The sequence below is a fragment of the Candida pseudojiufengensis genome (assembly GCF_024610245.1).
Source record: "Candida pseudojiufengensis strain CBS 10847 chromosome Unknown scaffold3, whole genome shotgun sequence".
NCBI classification, from domain to species: Eukaryota; Fungi; Ascomycota; class Pichiomycetes; order Serinales; family Debaryomycetaceae; genus Lodderomyces; species Lodderomyces pseudojiufengensis.
The window spans coordinates 817009-841027 of NW_026261523.1; the positions used below are offsets into that span (position 1 = coordinate 817009).

A 24019-nucleotide genomic window follows, 5' to 3' on the forward strand; every position below is an offset into this window, starting at 1 on the left:
GCGATTTATCTTACACGCAAGGTAACGAAATTTAAGAAAGTCTATAAATTAAAATATATACATAGTAACTTTTATACATGTTAGTATGAAACGCCTAAGCAAAACCCAAAAATAACCTTAAACACCATTAAATAAAATCAAATAGAAAAAAAAAATACAAATTTCAACCAACCTTTATCAACTTTATACTTTTATGAGAAAAAATAATGTGAATCTTTAACTTTATTCACATCGAATTCACCTTTTGGTGGAACTTCTGGAAATTCTAAAGGAACCAAAACATCATAAGCATTAATTTTTGATGCAACTTTAATCAGATAAGGATCATAATTTTGAACTACACTCAATGTAGTTTCTAATTTTTTAGCAGCTTCAACTTCTTCTGGATTATTTGAATTTAACATTTCTAATCTTTTTCTTTCCATATATAATTCATCTGTTATTGTTATACCTCTTTTAATAGATGTTGCCCATTGTTTTTTAATAGCTTTAACTTTTGATGTTAATTCATGATCTAATGGAATATGTAATATTTGATAAGATCCTTTATATCTTTCAATAAATTCATCTCGTAATAATTGAACTAAATCTGTAGTATGTAAACGAACAAATTGATCTCTTAAAATTGAATTCATTTTATTAACGTTCGCTGCATGAGTCCAAAATGAATCATGAACAGATGCAAATGATAATCCTAATTTACCACACCCAGTTGCTGTCATCAACATATGAGTTGCATCTAAAGAATGGATGAAATTTGGTGGGAAACCAGCTTGTTGCTTTCTAGCATCAACAGTTGATGTTCCTGATGGATTTAAGATCAAAACATCTTGAACTAAAGTTTTAACCGAATGATGTTTGTTAAGACGATATGGTTGAACACAAGGTAATCCTAACGGAGTTGTCCAAATTACAGCTGAAGAATGTAATTCATGATCAGTATCTGCTGATTCGCCATAATCCAATGAAACAGATTTACTAATTCTTTTAGCTGCTTCTCCCAACCAATCTTGAATTAAATGAGCATTTTCAAAAAGTTCCCTAATAGAAGCAAATACTTGTACTGTCAAATATTTAACAAATTTATGAGGTTCTTGATCTTCACCAAAATGTTGAATGACTTGCTTTTTTATCTGTGCTAAAGCACCAACAAAAGTAACTCCATAAACATTAGTCATAACAGTTTGTTTAACAACTTTTCTTTTAATTTTATCTTGTAAAAAAATTGCAATCTCATTACCGTTTTCAGCATCTACTTTGACTCTATTTTCCACCAATTTAGCAACATATGTATATACATCTTGTGGTCTATCAGCAGGGTTCAAATTGACTTGTTTTGCACCTTCAATATCACCACCTAATGCAGCATAATGTTGAAGACCATTACAAGTTCCATCTTGATGAACAGGTAAATGAGAAACAAATTTAGTAGGATCAGGTAATTTATAAGCTTCAGCTAATTCAAAACAAACACTCAATGCTTGCCATGGTTTCTCAGCTTTTGTCCACCAATTATTCTTTAAAGGATTTTCAGCAGATTTCAAAATATTTTCTAAATTCTCAGTTGAGAATTGAATTCTTTCAGATAATGGAGCTTTATCAACACCATAAACATTTGCTAATTGTATTTTCAACCAATCTAACCCAGACTCGCCTAATTCTTGACCTTCCCAAAACAAAAATAAAGCTCTAGTTAAATCACCACCTAAATGATTTAAATGTGGTGATATAGGATATGCTCTTCCTCTGAAATCCAAATTATGTGGAAAATATAATTTCTCACCAATGAAACCTCTTGCAATTTCTAATTTATAATTATAATCACATCTTTGAGATCTTGATGCTGCAAAATCCCTAGCTGCATTATACATAGCTCTATTGTGTTCGTATCTTTCTTTTGGATCGGCATCTGGCTTTAATTTTTCGGGAAAATTAGCTGATTCTAATACTGGTGGTATAGTTAAAAATTCTTCACCTGTATTCCAATATTGTGAAATAACATCAAATACTTTTTTGTTTATAGTCCAAGCTGTTGTACCTAACACATTTAATCCTTCAAATACTTCATCAAGATTATCTCTTTTAGCTGCAGCTTTAACGTATGCTTCAGTTTCAGGAGCATCTCTCATTCTGACTAATGGGTTTCTAGAATAAAGACCACCACCACCATAAAAAGAACTCCATGGTTTTGGTTTCACTAACATAGGTAAAGACTGTGGCTGAATAGATTCAGTGAATGAAGTTCCTGTAAGATTTTTGGCTATTTCATTATGAATTTTTATAACCCCTATACGTTGACCACCAATAAATTGCATTCCATGGAAAAAAGCTGGATGATAATCTTCTATTTGAGTACCATTGTTGTACTTTCTGACTTTAACTCTAGCAACTGCCATCATGAAAGATACTAAAATGCCTCCAACTCTTGATCTTGTTCCATTATCCCAGTCTGCTCCGGTTTCATCCATACTATCAATACTTTTTCTTATGATTTTTTTCATTTGTTGAGAAACCGCCAATTTTTTATTTGCAGACAATTTAGGTTCTTGCTGTGCCATACATGAAGTTCTATACTCCAATTCAATTGCTCTCCCAACTGATCCAATTGCTTTAGCTGCTCTCATACCTCCAACAACACCTCCACTTGCATTTAATTTCAATAATTCCAAAATTGTAACAACTGCTGCTTTTTCAGCATCTACTTTTATCAAAAAAGGTGCATAAAAAGCTCTATCCTTTGCTGTTGCAGAATCCCTTTGATCTACTGATTTATCTCCTTTAAGTAAAGCTTTACATAATTCATGTTCTTTTTCAATTAATGGGATTAATTTTTTATACCATTCATAACATTGAGCATTCAAACTCTTGCTTAAGTTTAAATCACCTCGTTTTTGTGCTTCTTCAAAATCATGTTTCCATTTTTCTTTAGCTCCTTCAATTCCTCTTATTTCAATTTGTCTTTGCCTGTCGGTATTGAAGACTTCAAGTACTTCAGTAAATTGTTGTTTTTGTTCATCTGTTTTCAATCTTTTATAAATTTCAAAATAGTTCAATTTTCCAGATTTAATTTCATTTTTTACTTCATCATCTAGATCCTCCACTATTTCTTCAACATCCGCCGCGAATTGTAAAGCTGCTCCAGAATCTGGTTTCAAACCTAGAAGTGAATGTCTGACAACTTTCAAGCCAAAAGAATCTACGGGCAATAATTCATCCAAGTTTTGTTTGTCCAATGGGTTGATATTTACGTTTTGTTGTAATTTAATCGTATCTTCAACAACTTCCCCACCTTGTTGATCTAACTTATAATTTTTGTAGACTTCTGTTAACTCTTGTGGTATACATGTTTGATCAATGAATTTTGAATCAAATATTTTAAACATATTGTCTGCTCCTATTACATCTGTGTTTTGTAGTATTTTTTTAATTGTCCTTTTATCATCCATGAATTCAAAATATTCATTTATATTTCCACCATTTTGTAGTAGAGTTTTTAAAATTATTGCCTCCGTTCTTTCATTTGATTTGAAATTACAAAATTCTTCCATTTGTAATATAACTTTACTTAATTCATTTGATTTCATATTAGAGTCTCTTACTAAAATTTCTAATGATTTATTACCTATCTGAGTTAATTCTTCATGATTCACTAATTTTGATAATGACTTTAGTATTTGAAAAGTTCTTTCGAAATAACTTTCAGCCGAAAATGTTTCCAACATGTTTTTTAGATAATTGATTTCTCTCTCATATGGTCTTCTTGATACATCATCGTTTTTAGATGAATAATATTTCGTTATCTTATCATCATCTGACATTTCATACTTCTCCGGTCGAAGATCTAAATAAGATGAGTTCGTAATTTTATTATTATTTGATTTAACATTTCCTTTTGTAATAGGAAAATCTTTTAAAGGCTCTAGTATTCTATTCGTAAATGGTAGGGATGCTATTGTAGATGACGTGGGTGTAGATGCCGTAGTTATATGATTTCTTATACATTTATTGCATCTTTGTTGCAAAACATTTCTTAATACCGATTTCTTTATCAGTATCATTGTTTTATAAAATATTTACAAGATAAAAATGATAGTGGTTTTTCAATATTGACTATTATGTACAAGTAAATGAGTGACTATGAGTTGTAAATTATGATATATCTATCTTTTCAAAAGTTTTTGGTTCTAAAGAGATAGACTAAGATAAAACTGAAATTTTTTTTTTAAAGGTTTCTTTTTTCTATTAGAAGAGTTGATGCATAAACGTTAAAACGATAAAACATCAAATACTTACTACGACAGATATGTTTAATTGAAGAATTTATTATTATAACTATCTGTATACTGTATATATACTCTGACAAAAGATCCATGCTAAATTACAAGTTAAAGTATCATTAAAAAAGGAAGAACTGAAGGCGTTTAATTATTGTGTAATATCAACATCATAATCCCATTTCTGCCTGTAATGCTTTTAGAGCTTCTTCATCTTCATCATCTTGTGATATTGGTTGATTTTTATTTACAGTTGGGAACGAAGGTAATTCTTCTTGAGATTCTTTGTAAGTTGATTGTCTTTGAGGTTGTTTGACTTGTTGTTTTTGTTGTTCTTTATTTTCATTTTCTAATTCTGCTAATTCTTCGTCTAATTCATCTTCATCTATAAATTCATTACCTACTGGTCTTGATATGGCTTCAGATATTTCATCTGCTAATTCAACTTGTTCTCTAATTTCATCCATTGTATCTTCAACTTTATCAACATCATATTCTCCATGGATTTGTTTCATTGCAGTAGCTCCTTGTTTCATAGCTTTCATGGTTTCTAAATTCAAATTAGCACCTTCTATTGAAACTAATTGAGTTTCTAAAGTTTCTATTTGATTTTCAACTTTCATTAAATTTGCTTCATAACCTTTCTTTCTTTTCAATGCATTTTTAGCTAAATTAGTTTGTTTTGATGCGACATATTTTCTAGCTACTTGGTCTTGATCATCCATTTGTTGTTGTAAATGATTTTTCTTTTTATTTAATGTCGATATATGTTCACGTAGTTCAACTATAGCCTTCTTGGGCAAGTCTTTCTTCTGCTGAGAGTTCCCTCCAAAAAAGTAACCCCACATTCTGTATTTATTATGATTTGTATGAATTGTATTGCTATATTAAACTGTAATCGAGTATTGGTCTATGAAGTGGCTCCTGATGCTCTGAATGATATTGAGGCGTAAATGCTATTAAAAATCAGTCAAGTGAGGATTGATGGTAGACAATGATCTTGCTTAAACTTTGATTTCAAAGTTGATTAAGTTGATGATAAACTTCTTTATTATTATTATCTTTTCGTTTCTTTATCACCATTGAGATAAAACAAATTTAGTTTAAGTACACTACTACTTACTAAAGTATGCAAAACTGTGTATTATCAAAAAATCTAACTAACTAATACCCATAAAAAGAAGAAAACTATCAATACTCCGAATATTTTTAAAAATAACCATCTATTACTTGTGATATGAGCATAATATTTCAATAGTTCTCTTTGAGCACCACTTATATTTATATTAATATCTTCTACATTTGCATCAATTCTTTGAATTTGTTCACCCTGTTCACTAACCATAGTTGCTAATTGTTGAAACAAATTCCCTACTTCATTTATAGTACTCTCTATGCTTTCTACTGCTCTATTTCTCAGTTGTAAATATTGTTGTCCACTATTCTGTTCCTCCATCAATAACATTTGTTGCTGTTGTTGATTCGGTAATGATAGATATTGATCATTATCATAAGGTGAATATATTTCTGGATCTGCTTCGGGATTTCTCGTTGATTTGAATTGTTGTTGTGGTTGTTGTTGAACTAGAAAAGGATTTTCATTTAAATTACTTAGTGATTTATCTGTACCATTTGAATTATGTTCAACATTTAATGGAGACGCACTATTTAATGTTCTATTATTTGAAACGGATGATAGGAAATTATCTTGTCTATTTTTATTCATTATTTCATTCTTTTGCCTAACTTCCAAAACATTTTTAAATTCTCCAGATATATTCTTCATTTTAGAATTAAGTAATGTTAAAACATTTTTACTAAATTGAGTAGTTTGAGAGTCTATAGTTATTGACAGTTCTCCCTTAATATATTTTTGTAAATTTTGTATATTTGTTTCAATTTTGAAAATGTCTTGTTTTATTACATATGTCAATTCTCCAATTTCAATTGGTTTATCATCAAATAACGGTTTCCTTTTAGCTAAAATGGCCAATTTCCCCAAGAGCTCAGTTACATTTGATATATCTTTCGCTATAATACTTGCTTGTTGACTGAATTGTGATTTTTTTGGTGGTTGTGCTGGTGGCTGAATTCTTGTTTTATTTTGTTTCCTATTGATTTTTTCATAATTATTTACACATTGTTGAAACTCTATAGTTCTATTCTGTATTGATGTAGACATGCCAAGGAGATTAATACTCGAATGCGAAAAATGTTGTAATTGATGAAGTTAGTAGTTTGAATATTGATAAATTGTGAGCTATATCTTAGATTTCGAACAACAAAATATTATAGACTAGTGATACGTGAAAAAATCATTATGTGCAGTATTTTTGTGCCTGAGAAATATTAATCAACTATTAAGTAGTTGAAACGAACAATTAGAGATGCAAGTTACGAGAATAATTAGACAAGTTCTTGAATACTATAATCGCCAGTGAAGACTCCAGTAAAGGCTCAAATAGAAGACACAGTTTGGTTAGCTCAAAATTATTTTCAAAGTTATGGAACGCAAAAATTTGTTGTTATGAAAGCTCAGAGTTAACTATGAAGCAAATAAAACCGTTGTACTGACGTTGATTTAAGGCAAACAAAGGTGATCTTTTCATGAATTTAATTCAAATTACTCTTGTGAATCACATTCAAAGATTAATCAACTAGCAAAGTGTTCTGTACAAGACGAAAGATGCCGTCTAGCTGTGAGTTAAATTCCTGCCTTTCATTCTCCTTGACTATGAAATGTTAAATAGCAAATTATTTACTCTAAAACAAAATAATTAAACCACTAAATGCTTTTAGAAATGTTTTGAATGTTTAGACAAATGATACTACGTTTAACGTCTGAAGTAGACGCACCTAAAAAGCAGACTTTATTTCTTTATCTTTATTCTCACTTGAAGAAGTATTTATATCACACTTATTGTGATTTTGATTCATAAAACAATTCTCAAAAGATTAGTCATCATTGGGTTGATTTGGAAATGTATTTTCCTTTCATTCTTGCTGTGGTTGTTGCTAAAATAGTTTCTAGATGTCTTTGATGAATTGTTTCTCGAAGTTGAGTTGAAATTCGATCTTTATCTTTCTCTTGTGGATTTTATTTTACATCTTCAATTTGTTCCAAAGTGGTAGATATGCCAACATGTAAACAATATTTTGAATTAACAAATTGTTTAATGTGATCAACATCATCATTCGTTACCTTTTACCAAGTAATCCAACACAATTTTCATACACTTTATTTTAAAAACATTCAGTGCTGAATGATTTTGCTTTATGGTAGTCAATTTTCTTAAAATCAACAGTGATTAATAACCCGTATTATATTTTTCGATAAAAGCTTCAATGAATTGTTTCATAAGTTTCTTATTACTTTTTGAACCACATTCATCGAATACTTCATCGTTTCATCTTTGAAAAAATTATTGGTGACATTTCTGCGTTATCTGTTACGAAACGACAGTCTCTTAGTTACCTCACCCCCAAAATTTACCAATTTTTGATCAATTGAATGAAAATAAACAACGATCTCGTAATTGCAACATGAGACATGAAAATATCAAAACCCTTTCCTTAATTAGATCCATCAATAGATGATATCCGATTTAGTCAGTACCATAACCGAAACATTGAAAGACTTCATTATTTACAAACCAAATGAAGTTCGTATTGTACTAAAAGTTCATTGTTGAGTCGACACGTGCCCTAGCTTCTACGGAATTATTCGTTCCAAATTTAATCAAATTTATTTATCTAAAACACAAAATCAAATTACGATCTTAATTAAAATTATTCGACTAAAACAACAATAATATACTTTCATCTATACAATAAGATGCATCGTGGGTTTTTACAAGTATGCCTCCCCCTTTTTTCAACAAAGGTTTGGAGCATAATGTAATAAAGCCGATGAAAAGTTTGAAAAATTTTATCAAAAATGAAATTCCGATCTCAAATTTATAAATAAAGTTGAGTATCCATTTGTTCAAATGTTTCAAATATTTCATAAAGTTCAATCAACAAATACTCCATTTTAAAGAGTTCATTCAGCAGATATTCTGAGAAGTTCAGTCAACAACGTCAAATCATAAGAATGCAACTTTCAATTCTGTCATTTTCATTGCTAGTGTTTTTTGCAGCTAACATTTTTGCTCATTATGTTCCTGGTTTTGATTCATTAAGAGTTCAAGCATCAATTGCTAAAAGAGCTAACAACTTAATGGATCCAGCTTATACTTATTTACCAGACAAAGAGCTTGATTTTATCAATGCTCATTTGAAAAAATTGACAAATTTCAATGGTACCAAATGTGATCAATGTAAGAACAAAATAAGATATGGAAAGTCTTTAATTGAACAATATCCAGATCAACAACATTTAGTTAGTTTATTACTTTTCAAATATTGTATTGTTCAAAATAATGGTACTGAAAGTAAATGTGATAATAATGATTTTTTTGTGACTACTCAAAATAAAGGTACTAGTAGATTCAACAATACTTATGATTCAGGTTATGGTTCAGAAACTAGTGTCAACTTTTATGATAATGATTTCTTACACATGTTGAGAAATTTTAATACATCAAGTGAATTAGATTTAGAATATTATTGTTTTTTCAAAGGAAGTTCAGCATGTAAATTACCAAAGACTAAAGATGTTGATGAGTTCTATGGTGTTCAAAGTTGGTTCCCTCCAAAGCAACCTCAACATTATTTCCCTCCAGTTTATAAAAATAATTCTGAAAAATTTAATGTTTTACATATTACTGATTTTCACATTCAACCTCAATATGCATTAGGAACTGAAACAAACTGTTCACAGAACATTTGTGGGTTTAAAGATTCGTTCAATAAAGATTTACCAGGTAAGGATTATAATTTCACTTCTTATTATAAAAAATTCAATCCAAATATATCATCAATCGAATTATCATTTTATCCAGATGCAAGATATGAAAATTCAACATATATTAAAGGAGAGTATTATGATTATCCAAAATATAGAGGTTGGAATTTTGTTAATGCTCCCGCTACCAATTTTGGTGCTTATTTGTCGGATTCACCCGAATTATTGATGAATAGTTCTTTAATTGCAGTTGCAAAAATGCATAAAGAAAAGGACTTTGAGCTTGTAGTTTTCAATGGTGATATAATTGATCATTCTGTGATCACGTGCACACCAGAACGAACCAAACATGATGAAATTCGAGGATTTACCTTGATGAAACATTATTGGGATAATATACCTGTATTGCCAAGTTTAGGAAAGTATGTATTTTTTTTTACTGACTTATGCGCGCTGTCGTGTTTTTACCAATTTTGAGAGAAAAAATAATTGCTACCACATGAAAAATAAAATGATAAATATTTTGCAAAATATTAACTTTTTGCAACATCAAACAACATAATTTCAAACAGCAATAAGTCTAGAGAAGCAACAATGTACTAACACCCTCGTATCCATGAAAGTTTCCCTTATGGTCAATTACCACCTCTCCATCTTGGCAATGAGCTGATGGAGCAATTTCAATACAATATTGATGAAATGGCAAATCTTTGGATCAATAATGAATGGTTTGAAGAAAAAGATAGAAATGATTTAAAAAGACATTATGCGGGATTTTCATATGTTACTAATAGAGGACTTAAAGTTATTGGATTGAATTCAAATAGGTATGTTTAGTATAACAGGGTCGTTGTTGGCCCTTTTGTTTTATATTGTGATTTTTACTAACCACTCTAGTTATTATCAAAAAAATTTATATTCATACGTTAATTTAGAAGCTAACCCTGATCAATTTGGAACTTGGAAGTTTCTTATTGATGAATTGGTTGAATCAGAGCAAAAGGGGCAAAGAGTTTGGATTCAAGCACATATTCCAGTCACTGATTTCGATGCTTTACCTTTACAAAGTAGAATTTTTGGTAAAATCATCGAAAGATTCTCACCTTATACAGTAGCCAACATATTTTATGGTATGTAATTTTGGAAGATAGCTTTGGTTTGTCAGAATTTATTATCGACTCAATATCGTTTTTTTGAATTTTTACACAACCAAACTTGTATCTATCATTGTTTCTTTCATTTATACTAACAGCTTTGTAGGCCATACTCATCAGGACGAATACCATGTACTTTTATCCGGTAATGCTACAACTGAAACTGCCGAGGAAAAGGATTTAGTCAACTTAGCATGGGTTCTTCAATCTATAACCCCATTAACCAATTATAATCCATCTTGGAGATATTATGAAGTTGAAAATGAAAGTTTCAATATAATAAATTCTTATAATTATTATGCATTATTGAATGAGACATTTGTCAATGGTGGAGATGAACCAAATTGGAAATTTGAATATTCAGCTAGAGACTTGTATGATCCAGATCATAAATGGCCATTAGATGCTCCATTAAATGCTACTTTCTGGCAAAATAACGTTATTAAAAAATTAGCCAATGAATCAGATATTGAATTCAGTCAATTATTTGCTGAAAAACAATTTAGATATGGACCAGGTACTCCAAAATGTGCTAATGGAACTGTTATTTCAGATAAGTGTTACAATGAGATCCTTTGTGTCATGACTAATTTTTATTCTGATGATTATCAAGCATGTCTTAGAGATTAGAAAAGGGAGATAGAAATGGGAGTTAAGGGAGATAGAAAAGGAAGGAGTTTTTGGGTGGTTGTTCGATTTATTTGCAAAAGTAAAATTACATTTATAAATTTCTTCATTCGTGTGCATTCATTATTTCGTACTAATTTAGTTTTCGTTTTATTAAATAGATTTTAATTCATATTTTTTGTCTTTCTTTTCACATTAGTTTAGACAAATAAAATTTATCCTAAGAGTTTTGACCGGCCGTGCAAAATTGTATTTTCGAAAACTATTTCTGAGTCGAATGAAAGCTTAACGATCTTGTAAGTAATTCAAAATCCAAATTCGTTATCATTTTTTGATTTTAATTTGTCCCAATTAGGTAACTTAATAAACACGTATAACAAATTCGGTCAAACAAATAAAAACAAAACATGTGATTTAGAAGGACTACCGCTTACTATGTTTTGTACTGTATCACATGACTTACAACTTAATTACGACCATAAAATATGGTAGCATCAATAAATCAAAATGTAAACAAAAAAAAATAAAAAATAAATTAAAAAATTTGATACACGAAACAAATATCAAAATTTTGATATACATAATTGTTTCAGAATAAGTAATCACTTATCATTAAAATATAAGACTGCTTTAGAACTATTTATAAAGTTTTAATACCATCATATATCTAGACACATATTGATAACTAAATTATGAGAGAAATTGTATGTATTCAGAGTGAATTAATGAAATCAAAACAAAAGAGTTATTTCTCAACACGTCGTTAATTGAGAGATTATATTGAAGATTATACAAATAACAATTATACTAACATAAGTTATAGATTCATTTATCAACAGGTCAATGTGGTAATCAAATAGTATGTACAATAGAATAGATCAATTTATATTCAAAATTCAATTATACTAACAAAACAAAGGGTGCTGCTTTTTGGGAAACTATTTGTGGTGAACATGGATTAGATAATAGTGGACAATATATTGGAAATAATGAATTACAAAAATCAAAACTAGACGTTTATTTTAATGAAGCAAGTTCTGGAAAATATGTTCCTCGTGCTGTTTTAGTTGATTTAGAACCTGGTACTATAGATAATGTTAAAACTTCAAATATTGGTAATTTATTTAGACCAGATAATTATATATTTGGACAAAGCTCAGCTGGCAACGTATGGGCTAAAGGTCATTATACAGAAGGTGCTGAATTAGTTGATTCAGTTTTAGATGTTGTTAGAAGAGAAGCAGAAGGTTGTGATTCTTTACAAGGTTTTCAAATCACTCATTCATTAGGTGGAGGTACTGGTTCAGGTATGGGTACTTTATTAATATCAAAAATTAGAGAAGAATTTCCAGATAGAATGATGGCTACTTTTTCTGTTGTTCCATCACCAAAAGTTTCAGATACAGTTATTGAACCTTATAATGCAACTTTATCAGTTCATCAATTAGTTGAAAATTCAGATGAAACTTTTTGTATTGATAATGAAGCTTTATATAATATTTGTCAAAAAACTTTAAAATTACCACAACCATCATATGTTGAATTAAATAATTTAGTTTCATCAGTTATGTCAGGTGTTACAACATCTTTACGTTATCCAGGACAATTAAATTCAGATTTAAGAAAATTAGCAGTAAATTTAGTTCCATTTCCAAGATTACATTTCTTTATGGTTGGTTATGCACCATTAACTTCAATTGGTTCAAAATCATTTAGATCAGTTACAGTTCCAGAATTAACTCAACAAATGTTTGATTCTAAAAATATGATGGCTGCTTCAGATCCAAGAAATGGTCGTTATTTAACAGTTGCAGCATTTTTTAGAGGTAAAGTTTCAGTTAAAGAAGTTGATGATGAAATGCATAAAATTCAAAGTAGAAATTCATCATATTTTGTAGAATGGATTCCAAATAATGTTCAAACTGCTGTTTGTTCAGTACCACCAAAAGATTTAGATATGTCTGCTACATTTATTGGTAATTCTACTTCTATTCAAGAATTATTTAAAAGAGTTGGTGATCAATTTAGTGCTATGTTTAGAAGAAAAGCTTTCTTACATTGGTATACTTCTGAAGGTATGGATGAAATGGAATTTACTGAAGCAGAATCAAATATGAATGATTTGGTAAGTGAATATCAACAATATCAAGAAGCTGGTGTTGATGAAGAAGAATTAGAATATGGTGATGAAATGCCAATTGAGGAAGCTATTATGGAATAGATACATTTAAGCTATCATTTTGGTCATCATGTTGTTCATTTCTCTTTTATCTTTAGTTCTTTGGTTGTTTTGCAAATAAATAATAGTAGCTATTAAATTTTTAAAATTAAGTTTTAATATACCCTCTACATACATAAATAATGCTAAATATAAGTGCCATTTTTTAGTAAAACTTTCACCTGTGAATTGACAAAAGTTAAGAGCCATGAAACTTTTGAAATAAATTGTATAATTTTACAACAATTTCTTCTTTTCAAAACAAAAGTTTATTAAATAAATCGTTTATTAAATAATCTACTTACTTCGTACCAAGCTAGCGTTGGTGTTTGACTGGCCATTCGCAAATTTCCAATAATTTTTCATCCTATTTGAAACAACACATTGTTGGATTTAAGGATTATGTTAAATTGAATGGTTTTTGTTCAAATGGATGTCATCAACAATTTTAGTATGTCTTCAATAAGTACATCAAATTTTAGAGCCATGAACCTCTTAAAATAAACTGTTTGATTTTGAAGTTCTTCTTTTCAAAGCACGCCAAAAATCTATCAAATAAATCGTTTATTAAGTAATCTACTTACAATGTACCAAGATAGCATTCGTGTTTGACTGGCCATTCTTAAATTTCCAATTCTCTTTGGAACGACACATCGCGCACTACACGTAACTAATGGACCGAAAGACTAGTGTTTGTATGGAAATTATCAACTCTTTCTATACTAATTTCAATAACACTCACATTTTGAATTAAAAAAACCAAATTAATTTCCTCTTAAAAAGTTTTTAACAAAATCATTTTTATCATACGTATTATAAGCATCTTGTTCTTGAAAATATTTTAAAGTATGACATTGTTGTTTCCAAAAATTTATTAATTCTTGAAATTCCATTTGACCTTTCATATATAATACATTACTTACATTTAAATCTGTTACAAATCTTTGTCTTTCAAATTCTTGTCTTATTTTTGTTTTTATTGATGATACAGGCATATCTAATTCATATAAATCTGCAAATTCATGAGAATTCCTTATAAATCTTCTATATAAATGTAATACTCTTGTTTTTAATTCTGCTTTTGTTGCTGAATGACGAGTTGTTTCTGCAAATTGTGTAGCTAATGTCATTTCGATGAGTTTGAAATATGTAAAATGAGGTTTGATATGTGATTTGAGTCAAACTTCTACAAGTTCCTGACGTAATGGATGGTTTACTAGTTGGTGATCAATTGATACTTTTTTAAAGATTATTTTCAGAAACATTTAACTGGTTAAATTTTGTATACAGGATTTTTACCGAAATATATAGAGAGAAATAAAATTCAAAATCATACAAACTTTTATTTATTCTCCTTCAAAAACTGATTTGATTTCATTTAGAAATTGACCTGAAGGTTCTAAAACTTTAATAAATCTACATAATTCAAAACACCAATCAAATTTTCCTGATTTATCCAACATTTTTATGATTTGTAGAATAATTTGTTTATCAAATCTTGTTAATTCATGATTTGTATCATCAGATATTAATTCACTATCACCTTCTCTTTTATAGTTGAGATACACAATAAGATAATTATAACATAATTCAACATTATCTAACTTTATAAGTCTATTCATAAATTTTTCTGGTGTCATATTTAATACATCAAAAAACCTACTCCAATATGCTACTTCAATTTTTCTTAAACAGTTAATGTATATAAATTCTGAGTTTTCGGAAAATTCTATCAATTGGCATAATCTTTTCAATGTCAATGATGGTTCTTCATCAGTTAACAATTTGAATAAAAGTAACTCCAAACAAAATTCAAAATTATCAAATGATTTATACCTATTATATGTACTTTCTAAATCACCTTTATGAGTCAAATCAAATTCAATGAAATTATTAAGTATTAATTTATGAGAGACTTTATTTTTGATAATAAACATATGACGATTTATAGTAACATTTTCAAATCCAATTAAATTAATAGTTTTCCGATCAGCCTCAATTTCAAATGGTATCATTTCTTCTGTATCAATAATTATTGGAATCAATTTTGAATCTTCCGATTCGAGTAAATCATCATCTTGAATATGAGATAATTTTTTATTATAAGCTTTGTCTAATAATTCATGAATATCATATATTAATACTTGTTTACCATTAAACAAATAAATGAAATTTATGATTTTTTGAAAATTGATTGTTTTGAACTTAAAATATTCTATCGAAGAATCCAATTTAATTAAATCATAAAAATTACTTGGTTTGATAGCATCAATTGGTTTATTTGAAAAAGATGCAGATCGACTCAGATTTTTCAATAAATATAAATCCCCGGAATGTAATAAGAAAAGAAAATGTTTTTTGTCTATCATACTACTTTGTTTGACTTCTTTGAAGTTTATTTTATGTTGTAACGACGCCAAATGAACAGTTTTACTTATTGATATGAATACTTTGTAATGTTTTGTTTCTGAGTCAAGATGAACTGTTTTATCAATCAGTAGGTCTAAGATAACAATTTTGTAATCGCTAGTTAAGATTATCACATGGGACATATCTTTTTCCTCAATCAATTGAACGTTTATAAAAGTACTTTTAAAATCGTATTTCCATAACAATGAATCGCTTGTAAAAGCAGATTCTTCACCACTCATTGCATATTTAGTTTTTGATGTATCAAATACGATAAATTCGTCAATTAGTTTCTCATCTTGATTATCTTCTTCAAATGAATGCCTTACTTTTCGATTAATTACAATTAAAAAATGATGAAACCAGAATTGGTTTACAATATTTAGCTGTTCTGTAAAATGATTTTTGAGATTCAACCATAATACATGATTGGCCAATCCACCACTCATGATCGGAGTAGATACAGCTAAGTGCCAACCATAAGACATAGCTATTTGGTTAATTTTACTAATTGATATTGCGAATTTCTCGGTTTGAGATAAATCATCGATTGTGTTATCATTATCATGAAACAAAAGCAATTTTTTAAATTTTGGAAGTAATGGAAATCTTAAAAAAGTTCGATAATCCTCAACTATGTTTAAATATTCTTTGTCGTAGACAAATTCATTTAGTATACATGATAAGGGAACATAGTAAATTTTATTTGACTTCAATCCCAACATGTACAATGCTAATGAATTCTTGGATATTACAATTGACCTAGTAGATAAAAAGTCTTTGTTTAAACCATTTGACTCATTTATCTCATTCAAAACATTTTTCGTATCGAATAATACCTTTCCAAACTTTGAAACAATCTTCCAATCACCTGATTCATTTATCAAAGTAAAAAAATTCCCACAACTTGACCATTTAAGTTTTCCTGATCCTAGATCATATGTCTTGATTTTTACTAGATGATCATGAAGATGGTATAAATGTAAGGATTCGTTTTCCTCAACTGAAAATAGATTTGATTTGGGATTGAAGCTAGCTTTTAGGAAGTTACCGGTGCCAACTTTGACAGCTTTGAGTTTCAAATCCTCGTCCTCTTCATCAATTGTTACTTTTAAAATTGTATCATTTTCATCTACAACCAAAAAATAGTTGAAATACTGGTTGAAGAATATCTTTTTCACTTTTTCTTCATGAATAGCATTAAAATTTAATAATTTACTCTCAAAATTATTTAATTTTACTATTTGAAGGACATCAGATTCAATTGACTCATCAATATAATTGAATACTAGTAGATTGTGTGAATTTGGTTCAAGCCAAAAAAGTTGGTTTCCCGTACCAATTTTCAATATCTTGTATACAGATAATTTTATAGATTCAATATCATATCCACCAAGTTCATCATCTATTATATTATTTTTAGTGCTTTCAATATTTTCCAAATTCGGACTAATTTCTTCAACTCCATGTAGGAGCGTTTTAGTTGCAGATTGTATGAAATTTGTTATTGAAAACTTTTTATGAGTATAACTCGACGGTAGTCCCGATTGTATTAATTCTTCATTTGTATTATGTATTTGATACATTGAAGTTGAATAATTTATACTGATTTGGTATATTATGACAAAATTACAATCTGTTTGAATATATATATTTAGTCTTGATTCCCTTCTAGTTGACCTAGAGCATATCAATTTACTCTTGGCTTTCTTATTCAAACCATTATTTTCCAATGAGTTTGAAGTCCTTGTGTGTTTCCCAAGTGGTAATAAACTATACAGGTGATAAACATATACTGAAGTTTTTGTGACTAATACTAGTATTTGATTTATTTGTAGAATATCAATTATTTCTTCCTCTAAGTCAATGTCGGCTGAAAAATTGGGACAACCATTGATCATATCTTGATTTGAGTAGATATGGCTGTTTTTCACTGATTATTGTTCTGATCTTTATTTTGTTTGAAGGTGTCCAATTTTGTACTTGATACAGTTTTCAAGTTGGTAGCCTTCGTTAGGGGGTAGAAAATAATTATAAAAAGTTCAGATTGAACTAGCTTTATGTCATCATCCTTTTCTATCTCTGTGTTTTGCAAAGCTATATTGATTCTTATCCTCTAGCTTTATTGAAGATTTAGCATTTTTAATTTTTGGTTGGATTTGATTTGATGAAATTTGCTAAATTTTTGTACAAAATATCAGTTTGTTGCAGATAAGATCAGTATGTTAATTTAAATTTGTAGCGAGTGAAACTCTATCAAGGAGATTTCGAGGAGGTTTTATGCGATATAAGTTTTAGGAATGGTTTTTATCGCTGGTTGGCATTGACCTAATTTAGCTATAAAGAGTGATTTTATGCAACTTGATTTTCATATTTCGTGGTATAGGGACACGAAAATTCGCCTAAATCTAAAAGTAAAATTGGTCGAGCTAGGATGCCTTTAATGCAATCTTGCTTCAGATCTTAGGGCAAACTAATATGTGATTGTTACTTTCTAAGCAATTTTTATTTTGTTAAATGGGCGAATGGTCTAGTGGTATGATTCTTCGTTTGGGTTATCTCATGCCTGAGCATAAATTTCGAAGAGGCCCTGGGTTCGATTCCCAGTTCGCCCCTTAGATTGTATATTTCTAGAGTTTTTTTTTTGACTGTCATTGAGAAACACGATAATCAAGTCAACATGGTATAGTGTGCTATCCTGTAAAAAAACAATCTTCAATGAATAAGAAGACTCCAAGATTGATGTTTCATGCTTATTTCGTTCGTGAACAATTCTACGACATTCGTTTGAATTAAGTTTCATAATTTCAAACTACGCGACTTATTATATGTAAAGCATTTTTTTATTTTTATCATAAAAAAAAACAATAATAACAAACAGATTGACTACCGTTCCAATTGAAATCAATTAATACATATATTTAGCAATGAATGATTTTCCTGTCACTTATCTCAATTTCAATCAAGATTCATCATGTGTGGCTTTGGGATTGAAAACAGGTTACAAAATAGTAAATGTTGAACAAAAATTTGGAAGATGTTGTAGTTATAAAGATGATAGTGTAAATATAATAGAAATGTTATATACAACAAGTTTAATTGCATTGACACCACTAGGGAATGAAATAGGATCATCACCTAGAGAATTAAAGATTAAAAATACCAAAACTAATAGTACCATTTGTTCATTATTTTTCCCCACATCAATATTAAATATTAAATTAACTAAAGATTTCTTAATAGTTGTATTGGAAAGTCAAATATATGTTTATGAAATAAAAACTATGAAATTGTTACAAACAGTTAAAACTAACTCAAATCCAAATGGTTTATGTGCCGTTTCATACAACCAAGATTATTGCCTATTAGCCTACCCATCACCACCAACAGCTAATGATTCTTTAGTGAACATTCATAATAACGTAACTAAAACAACAGGCACTAGCACTAGCAATGCCATTTTGAACAAAGGTGACTTAATTGTTTTCAATTTGAACAAATTTACTCCCATCATGGCAATCAGTGCACACAAGAATGATATAGCAGCAATGGCCTTTTCGAATGATGGGTCATTGATAAGTACAGCATCTCACAAGGGAACAATTGTTAGAGTTTTTGATACAAATACAGGAATCAAATTATTTCAATTCAGAAGAGGTTCATATCCAACAAAAATTTATTCGCTACAGTTTAGTGATGACAATACGTATGTCTTGGCTACGAGTTCTAGTTTAACTGTACATATATTCAGATTAGGTGAAGAAGAAGCATTAGTGAATAAACAGAAAAAGAAAATAAAGACAATAGAAGAAGAACCTGAAGGAGATGATGATTCTGATGCTATGGATGAAGACGACGAAGATGGTGATGACGATGATGATGAAGAAGAGGAAGTACCTACAAAACAAAGAAAATTATCTCAAGGTTCATCTAACTCTTTCACAAGTATAAATTCTGAGGATTTAAGTGCTCCGATAATTGATCAAAATAGATTATCTGTAGCAAGAATGATACGGAGATCTTCACAAACTTTAGGAAGAAAGGCTGCACAAAAAATGGGTGATTATTTACCATCAAGATTTTCATCAATTTTAGAACCTACAAGACATTTTGCTTCAATTAAAATTGATGCCAAAAATAAAGATGTAAAATCTATTGCAATGATAAATAAAAAACAAAATTTAATTGATAAAAATATTGAAAATTACGAAAATTTATTGCATGTAAATGTTGTAACATCAGAAGGTATGCTTTATATTTATGGTTTAAATCCAGAAAGAGGTGGTGATTGTATATTATTGAGTCTGTGTAGTTTACTTAATGATGAATAATGATTGAATAAACGCGGCTTTTTTAATCGACTTGCAAAAAAAAAAAAAATTATTAAATTTGATTTGTTTCATAAATATTATCAAATCAACATTTGCCACTCGTAAGCTTCAATATACAGATGAGTTCGACAAGTATGTACCAGATCAAGGAATTTGAGAATCTAGAATCTTTTACTAACACCCAGATAGTTACCATCAAGAATGCTGGAAAGACGTATTCAATTGAAATTAATGAAAACAGCAAAGGCATAGATTTGAAACAAAAGATTCAAGAACAAACTTCAATTCCACCTGAAAGACAAAAGATTTTGATAAAAGGGGGTAAATTAAATGATGATACATTATTGAGCTCTTTAGATTTTAGCAAACCAATCATGGTATTGGGATCACCAGATAAACTATCAAAACCAATTGAAAAACCGACTTTCATTGAAGATTCTGGAGATATTACTAAAGTTGACAATAATCCTTCTGGGATCCCAAATTATGGTAACACTTGTTACTTGAATTCAAGTTTACAGGTATTATATCAAATTGATGACTTGAAGAAAATTATAAAAAATTTTAAAGGATCAGACAACCTTACGATAGCATTAAAAAATTTGTTTCATCAATTGGAGCAAAAAAATAGTACAATTAATGTTCAAATGTTTTTGACTATATTCAGAAGTATCTATCCACAATTTGCCGAACAAAGAAATGGAATTTTCGCTCAACAAGATGCTGAAGAAGCTTATTCACAAATTTTAACGACATTAAAATCGAATTTAAAAATTGATGATTTGTTTAGAATTGAATACGCGGTAGAGTCCAAATCATTGGGGAATGATGATGTTTCATATTCTCATGAAGATGCATTTAAATTAAATTGTCATATTGACATAAAGACAAATTTCTTAAGAGATGGAATTATTAGTGGACTAACGGAGACAATAACTAAGCATAACGACGCATTAAATACAGATACTGAATATCAAATTACTAAAAAAATAACCAGATTACCAAAATATTTAACTATTCATTTCATTAGATTTTTTTGGAGAAGGGATATAAATAAGAAATCTAAAATTTTAAGAAAAGTTCAATTCCCATTTGAATTAGATTTATCTGATATGTTGGATGATTCAATAAAAGAAGAAAAAAATAAAGTACGTGATTTAATTAGAAAAGTAGAAAAAGATAATTTAGATTTAAAAAGAGATTTCAAAAAGGCTAAAAAGGATTCAAATGAAGATGAAGAATTAAAATTATTATCTATAAAAAGTAAATTTCAAGATGATTTAAAATCTACAATTCCAAATGTTAATTTTGAAACAACTACTGAAAATCCTTCACTGGTTTATGAATTAACTGCTGTTATTACTCATATGGGTGCAAATGCTGATGGTGGACACTATAAAGCATACGTTAAAGATCCAAATGATTTAGATGGAGAAAGTTGGTGGTTATTTAATGATGATAAAGTAAGTTCAGTATCAAGAGAAAAAATTGGAACATTAGCAGGTGGTGGTGAAAGTGATTCAGCATTATTATTAATTTATAAAGGTTTAGGATTATAAAATTAGATGACTGTAACAATTAGTTTAAAAAGTTATATTTACATGTACTTAGTAGGTTTATAAATCTCTTACTAAATTTTTAAATGTTTCAACTTCATTCCAACAATTGAGACTTTTACCTTGATTATTTTTTAAACATTGTATCACCAGTTCTCTAGATTGTTTGATCTCGGGCGTTATATTAGCCTGTTCTAATGCAGCATTTTCTTTCAATAATTGAGTAAGTTGAACTATCTTATCATTTGCTTGTGATACGGATATTTTGGCATTTTGATCTTTTTTATCATCTTTGAGTAAAGCTTTATTCGTGGTGTCTTTGAAATTTTTAATAGTTTCTTTTTCCAATTTTGTCAATTCTTTAGCAACTCTATCTTGAATGTATTTCTCCGTATATTGAGCTCTAGAATAATCAGACTATTCATTGTTAGTTTCTATTTACATGAGTTATTGATCTAAATTATACATACTTCTGGTGATTGTTCTAATTGTGATAAAAATGTCGAGCTAAAGTCAATTGGAGTAGAAGGTGTAAATACCTTAGTTTCCGGTTTCGATGTATTTGATCCCATGTTTAATTTTAGCTTGAAACGTATCTGTGGTTGTGTGGTACTGTGAAAGAAAGGTGAAAGTTGATAACGAAAGATTTGGTCGTGTCTGATTCTATTGGATAATTTTTTAATTCATTTTCAAAACTAATTTTCATTATCAGAATCAACAGTCAAACCAATTCACCAAACATTAATTATAACTTAGAAGAGATGCCACCTGTTCAACAATATCAATACGTTGGTCATCAACCATCAAATTGGGATAAATTTAAAATGGGAGCAATAATGGGATCAACTGTAGGAGTATGTGTTGGAGTATTATTTGGAGGTTTTTCAATTTTACAAAATGGTGCAGGACCAAATGGTGTTATGAGAACTTTAGGTCAATATATTATGGGATCTGTTGGAACTTTTGGATTATTTATGTCTATCGGTTCAGTTATTAGATCAGATTCTGAATTTCAAAATTTACAAAGATCAATGATGGCATCACAAAGGGCGAAATTAACTGCAATTTACAGAGATTCATAAACATACCCATATTAATACCAACAAAACAGCAAACACTTAATGAATAATGATAAGAAAACAAAATCTTGTAAATAAGTAATTTAATTTAATCCCAAATTCTATTATATTGATATTTATATATTAATATATTTTAATCTAATTATAAATTATTCTATATGCAATTCGATCTCTTTATTTTGTTGAAGATCATATAAATAAGTTAAACCAAATTCAGGTACTTTATAAACATTTGATTTTCCTAAATTTTTTGTTAAACCAGTTAACAAATTTTTTGGTTCTAATATAGGTTCACCACTTAATTTAAAAGTTCCCCAATGTATACCTTTCATAAATTTTGTAGAAACTTGATTACAAATTTTTAAAGCTTCTTCAGGTGAAATATGTCTTGGTTTTTGATGCCAACTTGGACAATATTGTCCTATTGGAAGTAATGCTAAAGTTATTGGTCCACATTTTTTTCCAATGACATCAAATAATTCTTTCAGATAACCAGTATCTCCTGCATGATAAACTAATGATTCACCATTACGTTTTAAAATAAATGAACACCAAAGGGATGTATTTGAATCTATAACATGTCTTCCTGACCAATGCATAGAAGGAACACATTCAATTTCAAATTTATCAGGAAAATTAGAATCTGTTGTAATATATTTAGTTATATCTAATTTATCCCACCAATCTAATTCAATAACTTTATGTATTCCTCTTCTTGAAAATTTTCGTTTTAAACCCAACGGTACAATCCAAATTGTATTATTTCGTATTTTATCAACTACATTCATTTCTAAATGATCTGGATGATCATGAGAAACTAAAACAAAATCTAATTTATCATTAGTTGCAAATTTTATATCATCAAATGTTAATGGTGATTCAGTTAATCTTTTTGGTCCAAAATTTGGAGTTATCAAATGATTACTTAAAATTGGATCTGTTAAAAAGTTAACCCCAGAAATTTGAAATAATGTACATGATTGACCTAACCAAGTAAATAATAATTGATTATGAATATTTATTTTAGATTTTAAAAACCAATTTTTTGAATCTTCAAATAATGATTGAAAATTATTTAATTCTAAACATTTTTGTAAAATTCTAGAATTATTTCTATACCTTGTTAAATCTGGTTTAAAAGATTTTAATTCATCTTCAACATCTATTATTCCATCATGAGGATTTGGTAATTTTTTATGTTTTTCAAATGTATTACCATATATAGATTCAAAAAGTTCCATTATTCTAACCAAAATAAATTCAAATGCAGTTTGTGGTCTATATTCTTCAAATGGATTTACAAACATTCCTGCTATAGTTGAAGATTTAAATTTTTCATAATCTAAATCTTTTTCATTATTTGTAGTTTTAAATTTTTGATATTCATTTTTTCTAGATTCTATAAGGTAGTAAGTTCTAACATGTAAATAAACTTCAAATGATGTATATAATGAAATTAATCCAATTCCTATCTTGAATTTTAGACCAAATGAGCCAAACATTGGCTTCTTGATGACTAATTAGT

At 28.8% G+C, this 24019-nt stretch overlaps 11 protein-coding genes across 11 annotated transcripts; 4 read left to right on the top strand and 7 right to left on the bottom strand. All coding sequences in view use genetic code 12, as the record gives it.

Annotated features, from left to right (window-relative positions):
* Positions 1-191: 191 nt before the first annotated feature.
* Positions 192-4058, bottom strand: RPO41 (DNA-directed RNA polymerase; the record flags this gene model as incomplete). The annotated part of the gene is made up of 1 exon (XM_051761113.1): positions 192-4058. The coding sequence occupies one exon, from the start codon at positions 4056-4058 to the stop codon at positions 192-194; it is 3867 nt and encodes a 1288-aa protein (XP_051616748.1).
* A 386-nt stretch (positions 4059-4444) lies between these two features.
* Positions 4445-5122, bottom strand: SNF7 (ESCRT-III subunit protein; the record flags this gene model as incomplete). Its single annotated transcript, XM_051761114.1, has 1 exon — positions 4445-5122. One exon carries the CDS (start codon positions 5120-5122, stop codon positions 4445-4447), a length of 678 nt encoding a protein of 225 aa, XP_051616749.1.
* Positions 5123-5430: 308 nt separating this feature from the next.
* Positions 5431-6456, bottom strand: KGF55_000805 (t-SNARE syntaxin; the record flags this gene model as incomplete). Its single annotated transcript, XM_051761115.1, has 1 exon — positions 5431-6456. The coding sequence occupies one exon, from the start codon at positions 6454-6456 to the stop codon at positions 5431-5433; it is 1026 nt and encodes a 341-aa protein (XP_051616750.1).
* A 1653-nt stretch (positions 6457-8109) lies between these two features.
* ASM3 (Asm3p) lies at positions 8110-10904 on the top strand (the record flags this gene model as incomplete). The annotated part of the gene is made up of 5 exons (XM_051761116.1): positions 8110-8130; positions 8338-9542; positions 9744-9947; positions 10018-10250; positions 10381-10904. 5 exons carry the CDS (start codon positions 8110-8112, stop codon positions 10902-10904), a joined length of 2187 nt encoding a protein of 728 aa, XP_051616751.1.
* Positions 10905-11593: 689 nt separating this feature from the next.
* Positions 11594-13122, top strand: TUB2 (beta-tubulin; the record flags this gene model as incomplete). The annotated part of the gene is made up of 3 exons (XM_051761118.1): positions 11594-11605; positions 11725-11760; positions 11821-13122. The coding sequence occupies 3 exons, from the start codon at positions 11594-11596 to the stop codon at positions 13120-13122; spliced, it is 1350 nt and encodes a 449-aa protein (XP_051616752.1).
* A 761-nt stretch (positions 13123-13883) lies between these two features.
* KGF55_000808 (uncharacterized protein) lies at positions 13884-14249 on the bottom strand (the record flags this gene model as incomplete). The annotated part of the gene is made up of 1 exon (XM_051761119.1): positions 13884-14249. The coding sequence occupies one exon, from the start codon at positions 14247-14249 to the stop codon at positions 13884-13886; it is 366 nt and encodes a 121-aa protein (XP_051616753.1).
* A 216-nt stretch (positions 14250-14465) lies between these two features.
* Positions 14466-17114, bottom strand: RIC1 (Ric1p; the record flags this gene model as incomplete). The annotated part of the gene is made up of 1 exon (XM_051761120.1): positions 14466-17114. The coding sequence occupies one exon, from the start codon at positions 17112-17114 to the stop codon at positions 14466-14468; it is 2649 nt and encodes an 882-aa protein (XP_051616754.1).
* A 1341-nt stretch (positions 17115-18455) lies between these two features.
* On the top strand, positions 18456-21418 carry UBP6 (ubiquitin-specific protease; the record flags this gene model as incomplete). Its single annotated transcript, XM_051761121.1, has 2 exons — positions 18456-19773; positions 20049-21418. 2 exons carry the CDS (start codon positions 18456-18458, stop codon positions 21416-21418), a joined length of 2688 nt encoding a protein of 895 aa, XP_051616755.1.
* A 57-nt stretch (positions 21419-21475) lies between these two features.
* Positions 21476-21987, bottom strand: KGF55_000811 (uncharacterized protein; the record flags this gene model as incomplete). Its single annotated transcript, XM_051761122.1, has 2 exons — positions 21476-21832; positions 21886-21987. 2 exons carry the CDS (start codon positions 21985-21987, stop codon positions 21476-21478), a joined length of 459 nt encoding a protein of 152 aa, XP_051616756.1.
* Positions 21988-22176: 189 nt separating this feature from the next.
* Positions 22177-22497, top strand: KGF55_000812 (uncharacterized protein; the record flags this gene model as incomplete). The annotated part of the gene is made up of 1 exon (XM_051761123.1): positions 22177-22497. One exon carries the CDS (start codon positions 22177-22179, stop codon positions 22495-22497), a length of 321 nt encoding a protein of 106 aa, XP_051616757.1.
* A 146-nt stretch (positions 22498-22643) lies between these two features.
* Positions 22644-23996, bottom strand: KGF55_000813 (N-acetylphosphatidylethanolamine-hydrolyzing phospholipase D; the record flags this gene model as incomplete). Its single annotated transcript, XM_051761124.1, has 1 exon — positions 22644-23996. One exon carries the CDS (start codon positions 23994-23996, stop codon positions 22644-22646), a length of 1353 nt encoding a protein of 450 aa, XP_051616758.1.
* Positions 23997-24019: the final 23 nt, after the last annotated feature.